At 32.3% G+C, this 21,797-nt stretch overlaps 2 protein-coding genes and 1 pseudogene across 5 annotated transcripts; 2 read left to right on the top strand and 1 right to left on the bottom strand.

Annotated features, from left to right (window-relative positions):
- Positions 1-371: 371 nt before the first annotated feature.
- Positions 372-2,671, bottom strand: LOC108832266 (uncharacterized). 3 transcript variants are annotated; one of them, XR_001946495.2, is made up of 6 exons: positions 1,752-2,671; positions 1,391-1,604; positions 1,233-1,280; positions 941-1,138; positions 648-854; positions 372-548 (listed from the first exon to the last, which is right to left on the bottom strand). XR_001946495.2 is itself a non-coding variant. In XM_056997793.1 (5 exons), the coding sequence occupies exons 2-5, from the start codon at positions 1,414-1,416 to the stop codon at positions 767-769; spliced, it is 360 nt and encodes a 119-aa protein (XP_056853773.1). In that variant the 5' UTR covers positions 1,417-1,604; positions 1,752-2,671; the 3' UTR covers positions 372-766. The 3 variants fall into 3 exon arrangements, 1 of the variants encoding a protein (XP_056853773.1); XR_001946496.2 differs by having other exon boundaries at positions 941-1,135; XM_056997793.1 differs by having other exon boundaries at positions 372-854.
- Positions 2,672-3,091: 420 nt separating this feature from the next.
- On the top strand, positions 3,092-14,285 carry LOC108832264 (cytochrome P450 714A2-like; annotated as a pseudogene).
- A 2,218-nt stretch (positions 14,286-16,503) lies between these two features.
- Positions 16,504-17,570, top strand: LOC130503141 (KID-containing protein 1-like). 2 transcript variants are annotated; one of them, XM_056997790.1, is made up of 2 exons: positions 16,504-17,005; positions 17,085-17,570. In XM_056997790.1, exons 1-2 carry the CDS (start codon positions 16,722-16,724, stop codon positions 17,458-17,460), a joined length of 660 nt encoding a protein of 219 aa, XP_056853770.1. In that variant the 5' UTR covers positions 16,504-16,721; the 3' UTR covers positions 17,461-17,570. The 2 variants fall into 2 exon arrangements, with proteins under 2 accessions (XP_056853770.1, XP_056853771.1); XM_056997791.1 differs by having other exon boundaries at positions 16,511-17,005; positions 17,088-17,570.
- The last annotated feature ends 4,227 nt before the right edge of the window (positions 17,571-21,797 follow it).

Genomic DNA, 21,797 nt, shown 5'->3' with positions numbered 1-21,797 from the left:
GTATGGTTATAGTTGTTTTCTTTTGGCATCACAAGAAGAGAACGGGAAAAATTCTTTAAGGTGGACAAGGGAAACTCACGTGAGGAAGTATTAATATCAAAGACATGTTATATGGTATTGATAAATCAGAAGAAGTCTGATGGTAAGTCCAAAGGCTGTTGTGATTCAGGCAGTAAACGTTGGGGTGTTAGCAATACAAACAACAAGTATTGCAGCAAGGAATGGTGTTTCAGCTAGGAGGGATATCATGGGATCTAGAAGTGATATTAAGGTGAGCTGTTACAAAGAGAAGTGTCAAGAACGTCACCGGAGCAGTTGGCGTGAGACAAGTTAAAAGGAAGTTAGCAGAGTGGTGCTAAACATTCAGAAGATTCAAGGAAGAGTTTGATTCTAAGCTCAGTGCGCATGAGAGGAATCAAAGGTTGACAAAGAGAATCCGGTTTCAGGAAGAATGAAAGAGAAACAAGTTCGCTTCTAGAAAATAGTCCCTGAAGTCTCAAGTGAATCAGTAGTCGGGTCGGGTGTATAGACATCGATTCCAGGTGGAGCTATTGATAGAAAGATTCAAGAGAAGACAAGTTAGTTCTTTAGTGAATGTTCTTGAATCAAAAGGCAAGAAGTAAGTCTTGCAGGGGTAAAGGAGTTACCTTAAAGTCTCAAGGAGCAGGAGAGGAGTTATTTTGTTCATTAAAAGCAGCTAGGCGTGAAAATAATTGATATCAGAGGAGTACTCCGGAGTAGACGATATCAACGTAACAACAAATGGTCATGAACAATAGCTTTTAAGGTGGAGCTGAAGCAGTGAGAGAAAAGGAGCACTGTGGAAGATTGAACTCAGAGCTCCTCTTGGAAATCTGTAATGATTTCAAGTTCAAGTTATGGTTCTGGAAAGAAAAAAAAAATAACAGAGACAGAGATGTGCAGGTCATAAAAGGTTTACCTAAGATCATCAAAGAGGAGAACACATGCTTGATGTTCATGCTGCGATGAGGTCTGAGATTGTCTAGCAACACATGAACTTCGACTGATCAACGAAGATTCTATGAAGGCTAGAACTGGTAGGAAGGAAATCATCAAGACTGTCGCAGGAGGAATCTCATGGAAATAAGAACGACATACAGTAACGGAAGAGGAGCTGCTGTGTGGAATAGAAATCATGAAATCAAAAATTATGATTTTACGGCCCTGAGAATCAAAAGGAATAAGGGCTGATAGCTGTTAAAAGGGTTTACATGGAGTTATCAGCACAACTGAGGAGACGCAGTGGTTCGTCGGAGAAGCTGTAAAAAAAAAAAAAAAGTGAATTTTAGCAGTTCGCATAGTATCTGGTTCTCAGAAAGGGGGCAAGCTAAATTCATCATTAAAGATGAGAAAGAGTTTAGAAGTATACCTGAGACTACAAAGGGTCGGTGGCATTGGAGGAGTATGCCAGAAGATGCAAGGATTCTTTCAGAATTGCATTAAAACTTCACTATCAAAGAGAGTATCAAAGGGCGAGACAAGGAGTTTCAGTTGCAGGTGAGGACGCATAACAGATTGTCGATAACGCATCTCCGTCGAACAAGAAGAGGAGACCAATAGGTTTCAGTTCGAGGTGGAGCAAGCTGAGGAACACAAACACAAGAAAGCAAAGGAGGATCAAATGGTCGCTGGATATACTTGGAAAAATTGATCTGAGAACATTGCAATCACTGAAGATTGTCACTGTCAAGAGCTCTTACAAATAAAATCAAGCATCAGAGAAGTCTTACCGGAAACTGCAGAACTCCGGCGAGATTGATCAGCTTGATTCTGGCAAAACAAAATTCACATTACTGAAGAATCGTAATCTTCGGTATGGAGGGTGGATCTTGTGCAGTGAGGAACCAGAAACGGTCACAATGATGGTTACGAGCAAGATGAAGTCTTTGGAAGTTGAATCAGTTCACGTCACTTGGAACACGAGCGTAGGGACTGAAGATCAATGATTGTCCACGAACTATGCGAGCTTTCACATGAACAGTGAAACAAAGGTTCATCGCCATAGTTACAGAGGTGTGATGGTGTGAACAGGGAAGCAGATCAATGGAAGGAGAAAGATGTCGTTGATTTCAACGAAAAAGGAGAAGTAAGGTGAGAAAGAATCAAGCCCAAGGTGGAGTTTGTAGTGTTAATGGGCCTTAATTATTTATAACCTGACCCAGTTCCAATCTTGAAGATAAAGCCCGTATCACCAAAAGGATCCAGCAAAGCCCATGCTGGTACAAGTCGGTTATGCTTTACGACGGTGGATGAAACCTCATGCAAATAAGGAAAACAGTTAGATAAGATTCCTATGGTATTAGGAAAAATACATAGAACTGTTTAGTATATATATAGACGTGCTTATACAAAGGGAGATCATCCGAAACACAAGACCAAAAAGGAGAGAGAGCTAGAGAGAGATCGGGGTAGAGAAGAAACTAAGGACAAGAGACATTGTTCGAGTCATGTCGCTTCGGGATAGAGTTTCTTTGATCTCTCTAATTCTTTGTTGTGTCTTTCTATTGAGCGCTTAGAGCGTTTGTGTAAACCCTTTGATTGATAGTGGATGTTGTGGGAGACGGTTCCCACCCCAGAGGTACCGCAAGGGAACTGGGTTAAAAATCTTGTGTCGTTAAGCAATCAAAAGATCGATAAATTCCTAACAGCCTTCTTCAAGTCCTTCCAGTTTAGAAAAAGAAGCCCGGATATTCGTTTGTAGTACCTACCAACAGAGCCGGCTTGACCTCATTATCTTGAAACATTTAAAAAAAAATTTATATGTGTATCAATAAATAAAATGTTAAATGTAAAGTAGAAGAAAATGAAAAAAATCAATTTTCTTATAAATTATAATTTTATAATAAAAGTATACGGATGTCTTGGCTGATGTCATCTCTAAGGTTTGCTCTGGGAACTCTTTCTACAAAGGAAAAAAGTTCCTCTCTATGATTAACGATCTTTCAACCGCAGTAACTCGACGCAGCTTCCTCTTCAGATTAAATGGCCTCACGTGAGTCTTATCCTTAATAGTTTTACTTCAAGTTCAATCCGTGCAGGAGCGTGTAATATAATTTGAGTCTGGTTGCTAATGGTGTTTGGGAGTAATGTGAATACTGATGAGCTTGAGAAGGCTTTGGAATCTTCGATATGGGAAATGGTGAAGGAGAGGGAAGTTAAATGTGTGGAAGCTCACAAGACGGATCTATTGCAGTTGATATTAGAGGGGGCAATGCGTAGCTGTGATGGTAACTTGTGGGACGAGTCAGCCTATAAAGGTTTTGTGGTGGATAATTGCAAGAGCATCTTAGTGGCTGACCATAAGTCAACCGCTGTATCCGTGTCTTTGTGAACTATGCTACATGCGCTCAACCCTAGTTGGCAGTATCGAATTCGAGATGAAATCTTGAGTTCGTGAAAGAATGGCATTCCTGACGCAAAAACAATTCCAAACCTCAAAACGGTAAAACTCTTTTTTTTCTCTCATATTAATTTAAAGAATTTTTTTTTTGTAACAAAGTAACAATGATACAGAAACAAGTAAAAATGATCCCATCAAAGAAGTCTAATCTCTCTTATTTAGTAAGATCACTTGCGAATCAAGAAACAAGCTTATTTTTAAAAGAATACCCTAAATCAAGATTATCTCTAACAACTGCTAAGCTCAGCTACACAACTAATCTCACTTATCTAGTAAGGTATGCTTAAGATCTAAAGAATCTAGTAGTTTTATTAATATTAAATATTGCAATAAATATATACAAATAACCTTTTCTCCAATTATTCGCTTATGGCACACAAATATCATAAGACCCATATTCTAAAACACGAACATCTAGACGATTAATTGCCCGGCTAAGTGCTCTGGGGTTAACCACATGGACTACAAACGATGCAGCTCAACTATTTGGTTGACTAATTCTAATCGGTTAATTAATAGACTAATTGGTTTTAAACCGATTTTTAGCCGCCTAAAACCCAAACAAATTTGAACTATTGGACTAACAGTGGGTCTGTAATTGAAACCTAGTTGCAAGTTAAGAAGGCAACTCTGAGTGACTGACTACTTAGCATTTTCATTAGCCTCCCTCCATATATTTAACTGATGTAAGATTGTGTGTTCCATTATGTGTTTTAAAATATTCTTTTCTAAAATTAAATATGACCTTCTGAATCATCGACCCCTGTACCTTATACAACATTGAAAACCTCAAACACAACAGACCACAACTTGTTTTGATTCTAAATCATATATTGTCGTATATATTAACATATTTGTAATAAAAAATGATATTTTTTTTCCATCTAAAGATATTTTATTAAAAGGCCGAAGCCTATAAACGAAATACAACAAAACAAGGCCCAAAAGATCCAAACCGAAAGGGACCCAACACAAAGAAAACCGGGTCCAAACAGTAAACCACCCGACAACCGCGGGTCTATGTTGAAACACAAGAAACCACGTGTTACGCCCTCAACAGCGAGGCTCAACACGTGTCACCGAACCGAAACCAAACACCGCTCCGAAAGATTATGCCGGAAACGAACAGTTCCGCGCCGGAGACAAGCGGTGCTTCCCAAATCTCCACCACCGGAGAGTCGAAAGACGGAGAGCATCAATCAGCCTAGCCGAGATCTCCTCCGTATCCTCAAATCCTCGCGAGACTAAATCCCGCCACTACCACCGCCGTCTTCATCGCCGTAGCACCATCATTGGAGAGCTTCATCGCCTGTCGAGATCTCTTCCAACACGAGCCACGCCGTCAAATCGAAGACCAGACGGATTCCGAGTCACACCGAACGAGCCAGATCGTAACCAAAACCCAATCAAACCGATGGGTTGAGAGCCGGCGACGCGGAGCTTTATAAGCCTCCGCCCCCCAGAAGCATGAGCCGGCGACGCGGAGCTTTATAAGCCTCCGCCCCCCAGAAGCATAAGCCGGAGACGGGGGAGCTGAGCGAGCCTCCACCTCCCGGAGTCAGTTTTTAAACAGAGAAAAGAAAACGGAAGACCACGATCCTGCCTTCCCTGACGCTATACACCGAAAAATAAAAGAAAACTGAAGTACCGGACCGACGGTGGCTATGGGAGTCCACACCGTCGGCCGGAAAGCACTATTCACGGCTGGGTTGTTCTAGAGAGATGACAGAGGATTTTATCTCTCTCTTTAATAAAAAAAAAAAAATGATATTCACCTCTGCTAAATTAACATACAAAAATAAACTTTTGTACTACATTCTAATACTTTATGTTATATTTTTATTTCAAAATATTATATTATAATAAATAAAACTAGATTTTGACCCGCGCTTATAGCGCGGGTTTGTTTTTGATTTATTACTAATTGATTTAAAATTACTTTTATTATTTATTTCATATTTTAACAATTGATTTTTTATATTTTATCATTTGTTACTCTTATTTTCAAAGTATGAGATTTCAAATTTCATGTATGAATATCTATTTATAATAATTTGGTGAGGTACTATAATTACCAAAACTTAGGATAATTTTTTTTTTAAATATCGGTTGTTATTTATCTATTGTTTTTGTTGTTTTATTAGTTCATATTTTTAAATATGTTTTAAAGAGATATTCATTTCATTGGAATGTAATCACGAAAATAAAATAAAATATTATAAAAATAAACCTAAAATATTATCCGTTTAAAATCAAAATATATAAGTGATAAATATTCTAGTATAAATAATAGTATGTTCATTTTTTAAATTTGAATTCAATGAAAATTACATAAGTTAGCATAATATATAATGTTTCCAAAAACAGAACATTATTCTTATAAATAAAATTTTAATATTAAACAAATAGCATTATGTAGAAGTTAATGTATAATACTTATTAAAAAACCCTGCATAGATTTTATATAGTCATGTAAATAACATTTGAAACATTTGATATAGTTTATGTAAGACGTTTATAAAATCATGATCTTTTGTAAATACATTTAAGTGAAATAAATGTGAATTTACTAAAATGTAACATAATTTAATTGTTGCTATAAATGGGATCAGTTATAATATTTATTGTATTTAATACGTTAAACTAAAAATGAATAGTTCCAAACAACTTCTCCAAATTGGTGTGGTTTTAAAATGTAACAAAACTAAGAAGTCTAAATTATAAAAAAACAAATTGTTGTAATCGGTTATGCAAATTGGGTTGGATATTTGTTTGGTTCAGACGATACAAATCAGTTAATATGAGGCCCGTTACGTTTGTGCATACACATATATAGTTTGTTGTATTTTGAATTAGCGAATGGAGTAATGTAACAATTGTCGGACTAATAATTAATAAATTGATAGGCCAAACAACTTTTTATGGTAGATTTTTTCAGAATGTTCCTCTTTTAATAATATAGACTAGAAGCTAACCCGCGTTAAAACGCGGATTCAAATTTAAGTTATATTTGTTTTATCAATTCAATCCAAATACTATTTTTATAATATGTTTGATTAAATTAAAATATAAGATATAAATGTCGATTGCGTAATACGTAAAATTTAATTTTACCCGGTTATGTTACAACCATTGTGATTATTGTAATTAATTTGTTTTATTGGTGAATTGGTTAGAGTAATAGGGTTGTTTTATTGTTGTTATAATATATAATGTATGTCAATTTTAGTAGAAATTTAAAACTGAGAGATAATTTTTTTATTCATAATTCTTTCTTATTTGTTTGGTTATAATATTTTTAATGTATATAAATTAATAAAAAATAATTTTTATTGTAATTTTCCGCCCGTAGGACGGGCCGACCCTAGTGTTTAAATATAAACAAATGTCCTATATACCAGGGGGGAGCATTTTAATTATCTAAGTAAAAATATTTCATTTGTTATTTAATATCCCACTATTTTGTTCACAATATGTTCAGAATATTAATAATCTAGATCTGGTCTAACATAGACTCTTTTATAGTAGATAAAAATAATGACTCTATTTTAATAGAGTAGATAATAATTAAACTAATCTTCTCGTATACCCTAATTAATTCCTAAATTTTTGTAATTCGATAGTCATGGAGTTGCCGCCCAACTAACTAGCGGGTAGCATAGTTCCGAACATGGCATAATACTTGTCCAAATCTTGGAATCAATATACTAAAAAAAATTTTAAGTGATGAATCAACCCTTAGCTTAGCTATTGATCAATCCCTAGATTATATTTGCGAAACAATTTTGCCACATTTTCTCTTTACAATCAATTTCACAAAATAAATATGATATTGCTACTAATATTGATGATATGGTTTCTGAAAAATATGACATAGATAATTTCATTTAATGTTGATTTATATTTTTGGCAAACTTATTAGAATATGGTAACAATTCATATATTACATTTAATATTGATATTTTTTTGGTAAATTTTTTAAAATATGGTAATAACTCATACATCATCTATAAAATAAATATATTCATATATAACATTTCAAATTTCAAAATATTATTATTTTGTATAATTATATGATTTGAATTACTAAAACTTTCAAAAATTTCAAAAAAAAATTAAAAATTAAATATCTAATCGTAAGATTATTAGTTTATTATATATTAACAAATTTAATAAATATTTTTAGGCTAAATCTTTTATAATACAATTTTAAATTATTTTTATTAGTTTTATACAAATTGATTTAATATATCAAATATATATTAAATATTAGTAAGAAAATAGTAAAATCCATAATATTTAATAAAATTTATTTTTAAATATAAATTAGATTTAAAAAATTCTTTACTGCAGGAAAACACTAGTTTACATTATAAGTTTCAAAATTAAAGTTCAAAAAAAAAGTTTCGAAATTAAAATGCCATTTAATACGAGCCCAAATATTTCGCAGATGCCTATCTAATAATAAACCACTCAAATATTTTTTTTTCAAAAGTAAAAATAATATTATATATATATATATATTGTTTTCTTATCAGAATCCGTGTCAGTGTCAAAGATATCTGAGTCAGACTATCTCTCTCCTAGAATCCGTGTCAGTGTCAAAGATATCTGACTCAGACTATCTCTCTCCCAGAATCAATACATCCGAGTCAGAATAGCTCTGTCCAGTTAAATATCTGTGACATTCAGTTATCTATGAGTCAGAATATCTTACCCAAAATCTAAATATTTGTGCCACTAAAATATACTTATAGGTAACTATACTATCTTGTTCGGCTTGTTGGGCTTTAAAATATAAAGTTCAGTAAAAACTAGACTGGGCCGTACTAAGTAATATGTGGGTTGAGCGGACAGGGTCTTATAAGACTTATTTTTATGGGCCAAAACTTTAAAAATACTTTTGGGTCAAGTATTACAAACAGAAGATAACAATGCAAGTGCAACCGACTCCACTGACAAACATTTTCCCTGACAAACATTTGTTTGACTGACAACTATTGTTATTGGGATGTATTCAATTTAACATGTGATGTGATTTGATTTTTAATGGAATTTTAGATGATTTTAATAAGTTGCAGATATTTAAGTGAATTTTGTTAAACTACTTTAGAATATCATCTAAAATAATGAGATTTAGAATTTTATTTTTTTAACTAAGAAACTCCACCCAAACACCCTCAAATCATCCAAAGACTTCAAAACTCCACAATTAAAAATATTTCAAATAGTAGTGTATTTCAGAGTACTTTACAAAATATCAAGTTCAATAACAATGGATTTAAAATTTTTGAATAACAAATACATTTTAAATAGTAGTGTATTTCAGAGTACTTTACAAAATATCAAGTTCAATAACAATGGATTTAAAATTTTTGAATAACAATGTATTTGTTATTTTAATACAAATCACCAAATACTTCCTTATAGTGATAAGGAAGTATTAAACTATTTTAATAAATGTTTGTAAAACATATTGTGGTATTCGGAAATAAATATTAATTAAAAAGGAAGTAAATAACAATTAAAATTGAAAAATAATAATTTAATACTTCCTTATCACTATAAGTGGTGTATAAAATGGAGAGTTTCTTTGTTGATAGTTGTGGTTGGAATCATCGGCGTGGGGTATCATGCATACGGTGGAGCCGTGGAGGATGCGGAGATGTCTAAGGAAGCAAGGCGTAAAGGGTCCTCCACCGTCGATCTTTAATGGCAATGTACAGTACCGGTCCGTAGAAAATTTGGGCTGGAAGCAAAATCATAATTATTGGCCAATTCATTACAACTAAGACACAGTTACAACATATAAATAATTGTAGGATTCGAACCACTCACCTTCGTTAACAAAACACCATGATTTTCCAAGTACGCTACTGACGTTTTTATGTAATTAACGGCCGAAATTTTGGATATAATAAACCGGGCCGGAAGCGGGTACTTGAAATAAATACTACAAAATGTAAATTAAATAATCTGTTAATTTAATTAATTAATTAATGATTGAAAGGTTTTTGTAGTATTTATTTCTGGAATAATGTTTTTTTTGATAAAATATTAAATATTCCGGAATAATGTTTAGTCGCTGATTGGATTCAGATAAATGTAATTTTATATCTTCCTTTTTGATATAGAAAATGGAAGATATAAAATTAATTGAAAATGAGTAATATGATTACGGCATATTTATACTACACAAAAAATCTAATAAATTAATTCAGATATATAAAAATGAGTAATATGATTACGGCATATATATAGTTTTCAATTAATTTTATATCTTCCATTTTCTCTATCAAATTTTTTAGAAATGTCACAATTTCATAAATTAAAAAACAATGAACTTTAAAACTTGGATTAAAAAGAGACAAATTATGAAACTATAAAAACTTAAATCAAATTAGATTACATTTCGGTTATCTATCGTTTCAATCGATTAGTCTTAGGTTTTAGTAATTTTGTTTCAAAATATGGATATTTTAAAAAACCTAAATCGAATTATCGGATCATCGGATTAACCGGTTTAACCACACTTTAGAATAGAATTTAAAAGCACTAATTTAATGCAAAAATATTTCAAATACACAAACTCTTTCAAATTAACAAACGTTAAATTATTAGTGAGATTTTTATCGTAAAATATTATGCGCTTGCAAAGCGCGATTAAAATCTAGTAACGTCTTAATAATAATACAAGCCAAATATTTCTTTTACTAAACTCAAATTATATTTTATGTTTTCTATTCATGATCAGTGGACCAAAAAAAATATTTTTAAGTCACTTTATGTCATCATATTATTTTATCTATCATCTCATTTAAGTTATAATAGTATATTTCCATATCTCCATATTTTTTGTTTTGCTTGAATGTGTGTGTATCTTTAAACATAAATTAGATTTTTATCTGCTTTTCAAAAAGACAGGTATATTTTTTGTTTTACATTTTTTTTAGAAACTGAATTTTTATACTTGTGTTTTTGATCATATTTGTACTTTTATTTGTAATCATATTTATGTAAAATATTTTTAAATGATTAATAAGAGGTTTAATAGTTGTATTAAAATAATTGGATCAAACCTATATAAATAGATCATGTTGCTGTTTTAAAAGAATAATTATGAGAATTCATGTATATCCTTTATTTTTGAAAGTTTTGTTATATGAGTATAATAGAACTAGAAAATAAAAAATATACTGATTTAAAAAATCCATTAACCAATAACAATGAATTTTATTTAGAAGAATTTAAGAATACATTACCAATAATAGTGGATTCTGAAAAATTTTAGAAATATTTAGAAACCAGTCTCCTCCTAATAAACCCTTCATAATTCTCAGTGGCAAAGTTTCTATAAATTTGATATAAAATTAACTGATGAATAAGAAATGTTTGTATAATTATATATGTAATTATCACATTTATTTTTTCAACATATATTATGCATCTTCTTCGGTCTTTTCTTATTTCTCACATTATCATTTTGTTATTTTTAACAAATATTTCATTCTTTCTAAAAAATTTAACATAAATTGCTAATGTCTTCCTAATTTTTTTACATATTTTTGCCAAATATTTGCTTTAAACCCACATAGTTCATATTAGTGGTATTTGAATAAAAGGACCATGATTTTTATTACAAATTCATCACATAAAAATAATGCATACTCTTAATGTGATAATACATCACTGAAGATTTTTGTATGAAACTTACCAGATTTTATTAAATTCAAGGATATAAACATGCCAAAAGCTACTTCTCTAACTAATTAAAATTGCAGTTCTTTTGTTTTAACATTACAAACTGAAGTTCTCAAACTAATGTGCCCGTCAATTATCATATGGCATCAGGCATCAGCGATCACTTCAACATACTTTTTAATCTTACAGAAAACTGTTGGCAACATAAAAAATTGTCACTTAAAAATAAAAAGATAATGGGGAGTTTCATGGTGGAAATGGCCTAGTTCATTTGGTGGATAATTAATGTTCTAGGTTTGATGAAAAGAATTAAATCACAAACAATGGCTAACTCTAAACACTACTCTAGTGATGATATCATCCGCTGTGACTACATTTCTCTCTTTCCCTATCTCGATCTGCTTATTAACGTTGTCATGGTCTTCCTATTAACTATTATTGTATGATCCATAATCATCAAAATAAATGATATGCAACTAAATTTACCATTCATAAACTTGAATTCAACATTTTAGCATTAGTTTAGCATTCGCAAAAATGCTAACATTTAACGAAACATCATCTTTGTTACCTCTTTTTATACCCATAATTTTCATCCCAATTTCTTTGTTTTTCTCACCTTTTCTCTGTTTTTATCATCTTTAACTCTCTATTTCTAAACCTTTCAATGGGATCTAGCTATGAGGATCATATCAGTACCAAGTTGTTCTGGTTGATAATCTTGATCTTGTTTCTTGCGTCTTGTGTAGGCTTTTGCATAGCCTACACATGCAAGTTTTTGATGATGAGGAGGCAGATGACTACTATAGTCCCGGTGATGGTGATGGAGATGGTGTCCGTGCCAGCGCCAGGGCTTGAGTGAACCTGAGGATCAACAATTTGGAAGATGAACTGGCCCTCTCCAAGAAGACCTAGGTTATGTTTTCTTTTTCATTATGTTTCTTTAATAAATGGATGTGTTAGTTTGCCCACATTCACGTATTAGTTAGTTTATCTCTGTTGTATTTAAGGTCAGTTGATGTTATAAATGAAAAAGAAGAGAACACTTGCGGTTAACTTGTTTTTGTGTTTAAGAACCAGAGTGTTCTTGTGTTCTTGTTTCATCAAAATCCTTGTTAATTGTAATTTGTTAATGATCAATTCATTAGACATTAGAGATTAACTCATGAAGTTGTACATATCAACTAAACTATACTATTTTTTGGTAAAAAGATAGAAAGTAAATGAGAATGTGCAAGAGTACTGAAGCAAATGGCCATCTTTGATGTTGAAAGTAGTTTGACTAGCACATTGTTTTACTGCTATTTTTTTTCATATTAGCAACTCGCTTGTTTAATCTATTAATATATGTTAAAAATAAAATAAAACATATATAGAAAACTGGTGGATTATCGAATTAATACAGATGCAACTAACATATATTTTTGATATTATCCAAAAGAGCTATTCAACCTTTTAAGCGTATTTATATACTGCTTTAATTTATTCTAATTGATATTTCTGCTCTTATTTTGCTTATATTTTCTAATATTTACATATGTTTAGTTATTCAGTTTTATTCAGTTTATAGAGTCTTAAAACATTGGATAAAACACAGTACCTATGCAATTATATCATGCACCATTTTTCCTCGAAAACATATAATTCATTGATCCAAACTTACAAGATCAGAGAGTCACCAACAAAAGCAACAACACAATCCCATATACCATATATTAACCACACAAAAGAGAATGCTTATTCTATAAGCCAATGAATAAATCATTTACAGAAACATGGCCCACGTATAAAATTTACTCTGGCTATAATTTGATACAAACACCAATTGTGATTTGGGTTTTGAAAATTTGGATTGGACTAGCTTTGATTTTGATAGTTTGATTTTGGTTTGGTTTGATTTATTTACGCATCAACTATCTATCTGTACTTTTGAGTTAATTTATAAAACGTATAATAACGAAGGGAGAGTCTACACATACTTGACGGGATTAAAACAGCACCTATACATAAATCACCCGGAAATGGTGAAGGAGCTTACCCAAACCAACACACTTAACCTTGGCAGAATTACTCACGTCACCAAACGCCTTGAGCCTATTCTTGGCAATGGCGTTATCACCTCTGATGGTCCTCATTTGGCACATCAGCGTCGTATCATGACCCATGAGTTTACCCACGACAAAATCAAGGTCTTACTTTTATCTTCTTCTTTTTTTTAATAAACGTGTACAGTGTTACCTTTTGGATTAAGAATGTTTACTTTTTCAAATGTAAAATTTGTTGTTGTGATTGGTAAAGGGAATAATTGGTTCGATGGTGGAATCCGTTATGCTAATGTTGAGCAAATGGGAAGAGATGATGGAAAGAGGAGGGAAAATAGGGTGTGAGATAAGAGTAGACGAAGACCTTAAGGATGTCTCGGCTGATGTCATCTCTATGGTTTGCTTCGGGAGCTCTTTCTTCAAAGGAAAAAAAGATCATCTCTATGATTAACGATCTTTCAACCGCAATAACTCGAACGCAGCTTCCTCTTCAGATTAAATGGCCTCACGTGAGTCTTACCCTTAATACTTTTACTTCTTCTTCAATCCATGCAGGGGCTGATGCAGAAGTAAATTTAATAGGGGGCACAAACAATTTTCCACTGTATTTTATTTTTGAATTGGGGGCACTTAATACATTTTATAGCATTTGTTAAAGAAAAATTAAAAGTTAGTTGGTGGTACGTGCCCCGTACGTTATGCTCTCCGTCCGCCACTGAATCCATGCAAAAGTTTGTAATATAATTTGAGTCTGGTGGCTAGTGAAATGGTGTTTGGGAGTAAGAAGCATGGTGATGTGAATACTGATGAGCTTCAGAAGGCTTTGGAATCTTTGATATTGGAAACGGTGAAGGAGAGGGATAATGAATGTGTGGAAGCTCACAAGAAGGATCTATTTCAGTTGATACTAGATGAGTAGATGGGGCAATGCGTAGCTGCGATGGTAACTTGTGGGACAAGTCAGCCTATTAACGTTTTGTGGTGGATAATTGCAAGAGAATTTTAGTTGCTGGCCATGAGTCAACCGCTGTATCGGTGTCTTGGTGATTATGCTACTTGCTCTCAATTCTAATTGGCAGATTCGAATTCGAGATGAATTCTTAGTTGTCTTTATCAACTGACCTTTCTTTTTTTTCTTTCTTTTTATTTTTATCAACTGACCTTTCTAAACAACAGTATTACAATGAACTTGGTTAATTTGTTTACAAAATTATAGCATTCTGAAATGCATCTAGTATTAGTAAATACTTATCCATAAATTTATACGAAATCTATGTTGAAAACACTGCGTTTATAATTAGTTTTCAAATAAAGTTGAAACAAAACCCTCATTACCTACCATTACTCCTCCATTAGTACTTCTGACTCTTCTGTACTCTCATTCATCCCCAGTTAATAACATTATAGTTTATACTGTATAAAAATTTTCTACAATAAGTCAAATGATCTCACTTTTGATAAGCACACATCATAATCCAACATCCACTAGGCCACAACTATATTAGCTTCGGAACATTTCCCTATGATATGGCTTGGTACACAAAGGCCATTATTATTTTCTTTATTTTTATTCTAACTTCTGGTGTTGGTGTGTTATTAATTGGTTTATTGAGCTTAAGAACAATAATTGGTCTGTGTGCTATAAATGAAAAAGACTATTGTTTTTAGTTTTGGTCTATAGTTTAATCTGGCCATCACATAGATTTGAATTTTCAATCTAATTGATTTGCAAATCTTAAGATCATTCATTAAAAAATAAGTTGTTTCGATTTCATATAATTAATAGGTAGAATTTAGTATACATAGAACATGAGATTCTGGGTGGATGCATGATAGTTAACCTTTCCATAAAGTTTAGCCATCCAAACCAATACGCCTTCTCTTTTTTTCTCTTTAATAATAAAAAGTTAACATTTGATTCCTAAAATAAAAAGTTTAAGATATACAAAAAGAAAATCAAAAGTTAAATCGATAATAAGAGAGATAGACGTGTGGACTCAGGTGATTCTCGGCCAACGAGAGAAAAAAAGCTTAAGAATTAGAACTAAAATTAAAATTAAGAAAGATATAATATTAAGATGCTCTAGTCTTCTCTATACCTCAACCTCATTTCATTGGTCCCCCCTGCTCTGATTTTTACCTATCACTTTTAACTAGTACTAACCACGTTTTTCTCCAAAACGATATGAATATCCCAAGGGTGATGCCTCATATTGGCATCTTACCATAAATAGATCTAAATTTTGTGTAGGGTCAGTCTTTACGTATATAGATTTTGACATTAATAAAAAGATTCAAGTATGTATACTGTTGTAAGCGAGAATATTTTATTTCGAAAAGAAAGAAAACAAAACGTTAAAGCTCCACAAGATTAGTTTATATTGTTGTATAATAATTTACTTAAATAAAATGTTGGATAATAATTTCAGTTGAATTGATATATGATATGTATGCAATACATGTTCAAATACTCGCACAAGGAATTATTCTTTTCCTTGTTTATCTTAGTTGAGTTGTGACCAACTCAACCACTCTTTTAGATTGTTTTAATAATATTAAATAATGGGAGGGTTTTCTGCGTAAATAAAACTCTTATACTGTATGCCCTGTTCTAAACTACGCTAGGCGCTAGTCGGGCGGCGAGTCCGGGCCTACCGAGTTACCGAAAAATCGGGGAGTACTCGGAGATTACGCGGGGCCTAGTTTTAAATACAATTTAATATATTTATAATATGTTTAGTTAATTTTAAACATGATGACACAAGTTCTTATACATAATTTTATAATTTTTTAGATAATTTTTTGAAACGATCTCCTTTCAATTTATCGAACATTTAGATTTGGGCGTGTTTGATACGAGAAAATCCCTAATGTAGTATATATGTGTTTGTTTTGGGTTAGATAACTAATTGTAACTATTTAGTAATCAATAATTATATAAATTTGTTAATAATGAGTAAAAATAATTAATCTTATTTAAAAAAAAAAAAAAAAAAAAAAAAAACTTAGGCGGTCAACGCGGGATTAGGCGGGAATTAGGCGGTCAACGCGGAAACTAGGCGGTCAAACGCGGGTCAACGCCTGGATTCACCGATTTGGCCCAACTCGCCGCGGCCACCCACCGAATAGCGCCCAGGCGGCCGCCTAGGCGGCGTTTTTGAACAGGGACTGTATGTATGCCATGTATCCTCTCTCTCTCTCTCTTTTATAACTTTATATTATATCAGTGGGAACCATTTTACCAAAACGACAAAATGACTTGGACCAAGAGGCATTAATCTACAGTTGTTTTGTATAATATAATCTTACAATACTATATATTATACAGTTATCGTCTTTATCTTCTTTCCTTCGACTAAAGTTTTAAGTAAATAAAAACCTTATCCTCTCTCTCTCTCTCTCTCTCGGCTATTCATACTATTCTACGAGTCTGTGAATTGATTTGATGATCCGACCAAGAAGTTGTTGAGACAGAAACTTAGAAGTGAAGATCTTCACACCGTGAATCCGACCAAACCTGTAAGAGACTCCTGATCTGCTGATCTGAAGATAAGGTGATGGCAGGAGGAGGAACAACGTTCTTAATAGAAAGCGATCTACCGGCGACGGAGAAGACCTCCTCCTCCTCCTATTCCGTTGATACGCTAAACGATGAGGGAGGCGGTTTAAGCCGTGTGGGAAGCGGAGTATGGTCAGGACGGACGGTGGATTACTCGTCGGAAAGTTCTTCATCGATCGGAACTCCGGGAGATAGTGAAGAAGACGAAGAAAGCGAAGAAGACAACGATGAAGAGCTAGGGTTAGCTTCATTGAGCTCTCTCGAAGATTCTCTCCCAAGCAAGTAAGTTTCATTTTATTTTAAAACTAAAAATGTTAGTGAATAAAAAAAAACTTATTAGAGTTCTTGATTTTAAATCAAGAAGAGGTTTATCGAGTCATTACAAAGGGAAATCAAAATCGTTTGGGAACTTAGGAGAGATAGGGAGTGTGAAAGAAGTGCCGAAGCAAGAGAATCCATTGAATAAGAAAAGAAGGTTACAGATCTACAACAAGTTGGCAAGAAAGTCGTTCTACTCATGGCAGAACCCTAAGTCTATGCCTCTTTTGCCTGTTCATGAAGATGATAATGACGACGATGAGGAAGAGGGAGACGATGGAGATCTGAGCGATGAAGAGAGAGGAGGAGTTGTTGTTGCAAGGAGACCATCGTTCAAGAACAGAGCATTGAAGTCTATGAGTTGTTTTGCTCTCTCAGATCTGCAGGAAGAAGAAGAAGAAGAGGAAGATGATGAGTAATAATGCATTCATGATTTTTTTTTCTTTGTTCATAGTTTATTAATTTTTATTTGGTGGAGCGAATTAATGTTATCTTTTTATTAATTGGGGAAATTAGTTATAAACTAGTATATTTCCCGTGCTACGCACGGGCATTGTCTATATATATATATATACATTATAATATATAGATGATTTACAGTGAATAATTGTCATTGTGAATCATAAAGAGAAAACTAAAATTTCTTATTTAATCTTAAACTGCCATTGTGAATCAAAAATAGAAAACTAAAATATGTTGATCCGAAAGTAAACAGAAAATAATATCACCACATTTCTGTAATATTATAAATACATAAAATAAAATATAAGAAAGACAAACCTGGTTATGTAAGTCTTGGTTGAGAGAGTATACATGAGTCTTTTCGGGTCTCTCCTCTCACCCGAGCTTCTTAAGCTCTATTTGTTTTTCTTCTACTTTTTCGAAAGTATTAAACTTTATTTGTTATCTTCTAGATCCGCGTTGTTTGTTCTATTAATTAATTTTTAGACAGGAGTGGACAAAAAATCCAAACCAAACCGAACCGATCCAACCGAAATTAAACTGACTCAAACCAAACTATGCTCTTTATATAATCTAATTAGTTCATGTTTTATTCAACCCGAATGGTTCGGTTTGGTTTGGGTTTAACCGAACCAAACCAAACCAAACCGAGAACCTAATATATTTTTATCTATTATATATTAACTTATTGTAATTTTAATTAAAGTTTTGTTTCCATTTTTTTAACTTCATATAATTTTTAAAAATTCAAAATATGATACAAATAATACTATTATATATATTATTTAATTCTAATACCTAAAGATTGTATTCAAAAAAAAACCCAAAATAAAAACTATAAGTATCTAAATCGTAGCCGTTTCATCTCATCTTTTTCCAATATCCATTGTCTAAAGGTAAAATTATGTAACAAAAATATTGTTTGATATATTTAGTTTTTTGGATACATTGTTTCTTTTTTTTCACTTTTAGTAATATTTTTTTAGCTAATAAAGTTTATATTCCCACTCTATCTTTTATAGTTCGCATACCCAAACTACACCGAATCAAACTAAACCATAATAAAGTAAAACAAACTAAATTAAAACCAAACCGAACTGAATCTAAACCAAACAAAAATAAACCTAAATCGAATCCAAATCAAAGCTACTTTCGTTTTAATTGGGTTGAGTCTTATAGAACCCAAATTAACCAAACCAAACCAAACCGAACCCGAAATTAAACCGATACACCGATTTAGAACCCAAACCAATGGTTTAATCCTTCTCAATCCGTGTAGGTATTTATATTGGCGTATGTACCTCCTTCTCTAAAACCTACGCCGCCTTTCCCATCCCCTTTCCTTCTTCGATCTCTCCAATGGTATAACTCTCTCTTATTCCTTCTTCGATCTATCAATACACCAATGGTGAATAAAATCTCGAGAAAACTCTTCAACATACGCTATTTCTATTTGATTAAAGTGATTAACCTTGAAGAATAAATTAAGAAAGACTTGGATTACGTGTATCATGATTGTATGTGATCTGTATAAATAAAATGTTTTTATTGGATTTTGAAGTTTTTTCATTTATTGACATGTCCTCTCCACATGATTCTAAAAATTCTATGTGGCAGAAGCTGGAGAAAGGCTAGCGTTATTACTGTGTGGATTATGTCGACCGGAGAAAATTAATTAGTGTTTGTTCCTTTCTTTCTGCTTACCTGTTTCTTGTCCTTTTTTCATCTCCACATTATCGATTCTCACATATTTATATTTATTTTATTTTAGAAGGACTAGTCAATATTTGAGTCTCCTATGCTAGGTAGATGTTTTAAAGACTGTTGTGACAGTACAATATAGCTGTTTAGTACGGTATCAATGATTTTGCGAGTGTCTTCTCATTCCTTTCAGTTCTTGTTTTTCTTCAGTGTTTCCTGATTCTGGATTGGTTTGATGCTTTAAAAAAAGGATTGGTTTGATGCTCAGTTGTGTTGCAATGCGACCATTTTATCTTGTCCAGTTGTCCTAGTGATTCTCTCCTCTGCTTCCAAAGTTTGTTTCTCTCTTTGTTGTGGTATTTCAGGTAGTCTTGTCAACCAGAGTGGGAATCTCGAGTTGTGTCCATTTGTTTTTAACATTTAGTGGGTAATTCTTATTTCAACATCGGAATTGAAAACTTTGTGTAGATATTCATATCATTGTGTAATTCTCTTCATATGTTTTGGATGTTTATGGATGTTTTTGGTACGTTTCTAATTTAGGGAAACTATACAATTACCTTAGCTTCATTTATGCCGGTTGATTTTAGTTGTTTGAGATCAAATTTTTTACCCATTTTATTTGGATCGTTTTGTAAACTTTACCGTCGTTAAGTCTTGGTTTTCTTGTTTGGATTTTGGATTTATGTTATCCATTTCTGGATTTTCTGTTTACGAAGAAATTATGTATATTATGTCGGCTTATGTAATTTACCATATTATTTAATTTAATTAACTATATTTAGATAATTAAAATTGATACAGGATTAAAATGTATAAAGCTTTTTAAACTTTTTGACACCAGAAATAAATAAAATACATAAAAATATAATTAAATACCAACTATTTAAAAATATTTAATGATTTTTTTTGTCAGCAAATATTAATGATTATATATTAAGAAGATGTAATTATTTTTGAATTACAAAATAAAATAAATAAATAAAAACATTATCTTCAGTCTGAATAAATAAATATAATAGTTAAAAAATAAAATAAATAAAAAACAACAACTTTCCTAATTATGTAATTGCTGAGGGCCAGGAAAATAAATGTTGTTGCTGGAACAATGTGCACCCTCACCCCTAGTCTTCTTTTTGTTCTTCTTTGTTAAACACGCGATTGCTAATCTTATTAGATCTTATTTTCCGACAGCTGTTCGGAAAAAGAAAGAAGAGGCTATAACGGACTCTTACGAACACGTGGTACAAATTCGTGTCCTGCCATTTGTGTTTGTAGTGTTAAAGTTAATAGGAACTCTCATGTGCGTGGACAACTTCCTCGTTGGAAGCCACCACAAACTTGTATCATTCGAAGCCATACATTGATATTTGTAAGATATAAAAATGTAGGTTGAGTAGCATACTGGTACCCATCACAATTAGGCTACTTATTTATCCTAAAAAGAAAGGTTATATTATTTTTCCGAAGAAAGGTAAGTTTGAACTCCTTTTTTTTGGTAAGATGTTAAGATTAAGTCACTTTGAACTTGAAAAAGGTTTAAGAGATTGATAACACTTACTTGACCATCAACATGCATCGTATGATTCATGTTAGTATTTGATATATTATCATCAAAACTGAAATGCTTATGATGCATTGTACGGATCAAAGTTACTAAGAGAAATACATAGGTTTATATTGGAAAGTATTTAACTAACGCATCAGAAACTCAAACCGATATTCATCAGTAAAGGCAAACAAACAAAGAAATGTTTCTGACCCAAAATTACAATACTAACGACTAAACCATGTACCCACATTGATGACCCTCGTTCGTTGAATACTACTGAATCACAACCAAAGCTTTTCTAGGGGGTATGTTCTAAATACCAATTAATTCTCTTTGTAACTATTAATTATCCTTCTTCCTTTAAGTCTGGGACTGTATAACATCTTTAGCGGTAATTAAAAATCGAGTAGAAAAAATTATGCTGATTACTCTATTTTCATCTAATCAAACTAAAAAAGTTTCAGCATATTTACTCTAAATAAATTAAAAGTACTGTAATATATAAATTGTTACTTTCACCATAAGAAAACTTTGACTCTCATTTCCACTTTTCTCCTCTTTATTCAACCTTTTATTTATCACACGTTTACTTGATTATTTGCAATCAAGGTCAAACCTTATGTAATATACGCAGATGCTTTAAAGCAACCCTTGCATCCAAAGAATAAGTACTCCAAACTCTCAGCCTCACATCTAGATGTCCAATTATCAAACCATTACGTTTTGCTTCATATAGAAATGTAATCTTTTGGAGTTAAAAAGTAGCTAGCTAGTCTTCTAGTCATTGCGTATTTAAACAATGAACCCAAGCCATTCAAACATAGGTGCGTGTATCTTTGTTCACTCGAAAGGGCACATAGGTGCGTGTATTTTGTTCACTCGAAAAGCATACTCACGAGACAACTATAACAATGGCAAATGATAATTAGACAGAGAAAAATTAACGTCGAATTACATGACATTGTTGGTTTAATTTCTTGTTTGTTGTGTTATAGAGATCACTTAGATGCAGCAGTTTCATAGTCGATGACGGTCTGAAAA

The sequence above is a fragment of the Raphanus sativus genome, unplaced genomic scaffold (assembly GCF_000801105.2).
Source record: "Raphanus sativus cultivar WK10039 unplaced genomic scaffold, ASM80110v3 Scaffold0831, whole genome shotgun sequence".
NCBI classification, from domain to species: domain Eukaryota; kingdom Viridiplantae; phylum Streptophyta; class Magnoliopsida; order Brassicales; family Brassicaceae; genus Raphanus; species Raphanus sativus.
This window is presented reverse-complemented; position numbering and strand designations above follow the sequence as displayed.

Coding starts and splice junctions, on each gene's coding strand:
- LOC130503141 (XM_056997790.1), top strand. CDS start 16,722: ATGGCAGGAGGAGGAACAACGTTCTTAATAGAAAGCGATCTACCGGCG. Junction 17,006..17,084: donor GAAGATTCTCTCCCAAGCAA/GTAAGTTTCATT, acceptor TTTTAAATCAAG/AAGAGGTTTATCGAGTCATT.
- LOC108832266 (XM_056997793.1), bottom strand. CDS start 1,416: ATGCCACCGACCCTTTGTAGTCTCAG. Junction 1,139..1,232: donor AGTTGTGCTGATAACTCCAT/GTAAACCCTTTT, acceptor TATTCCACACAG/CAGCTCCTCTTCCGTTACTG. Junction 855..940: donor CTCCTCTTTGATGATCTTAG/GTAAACCTTTTA, acceptor AAATCATTACAG/ATTTCCAAGAGGAGCTCTGA.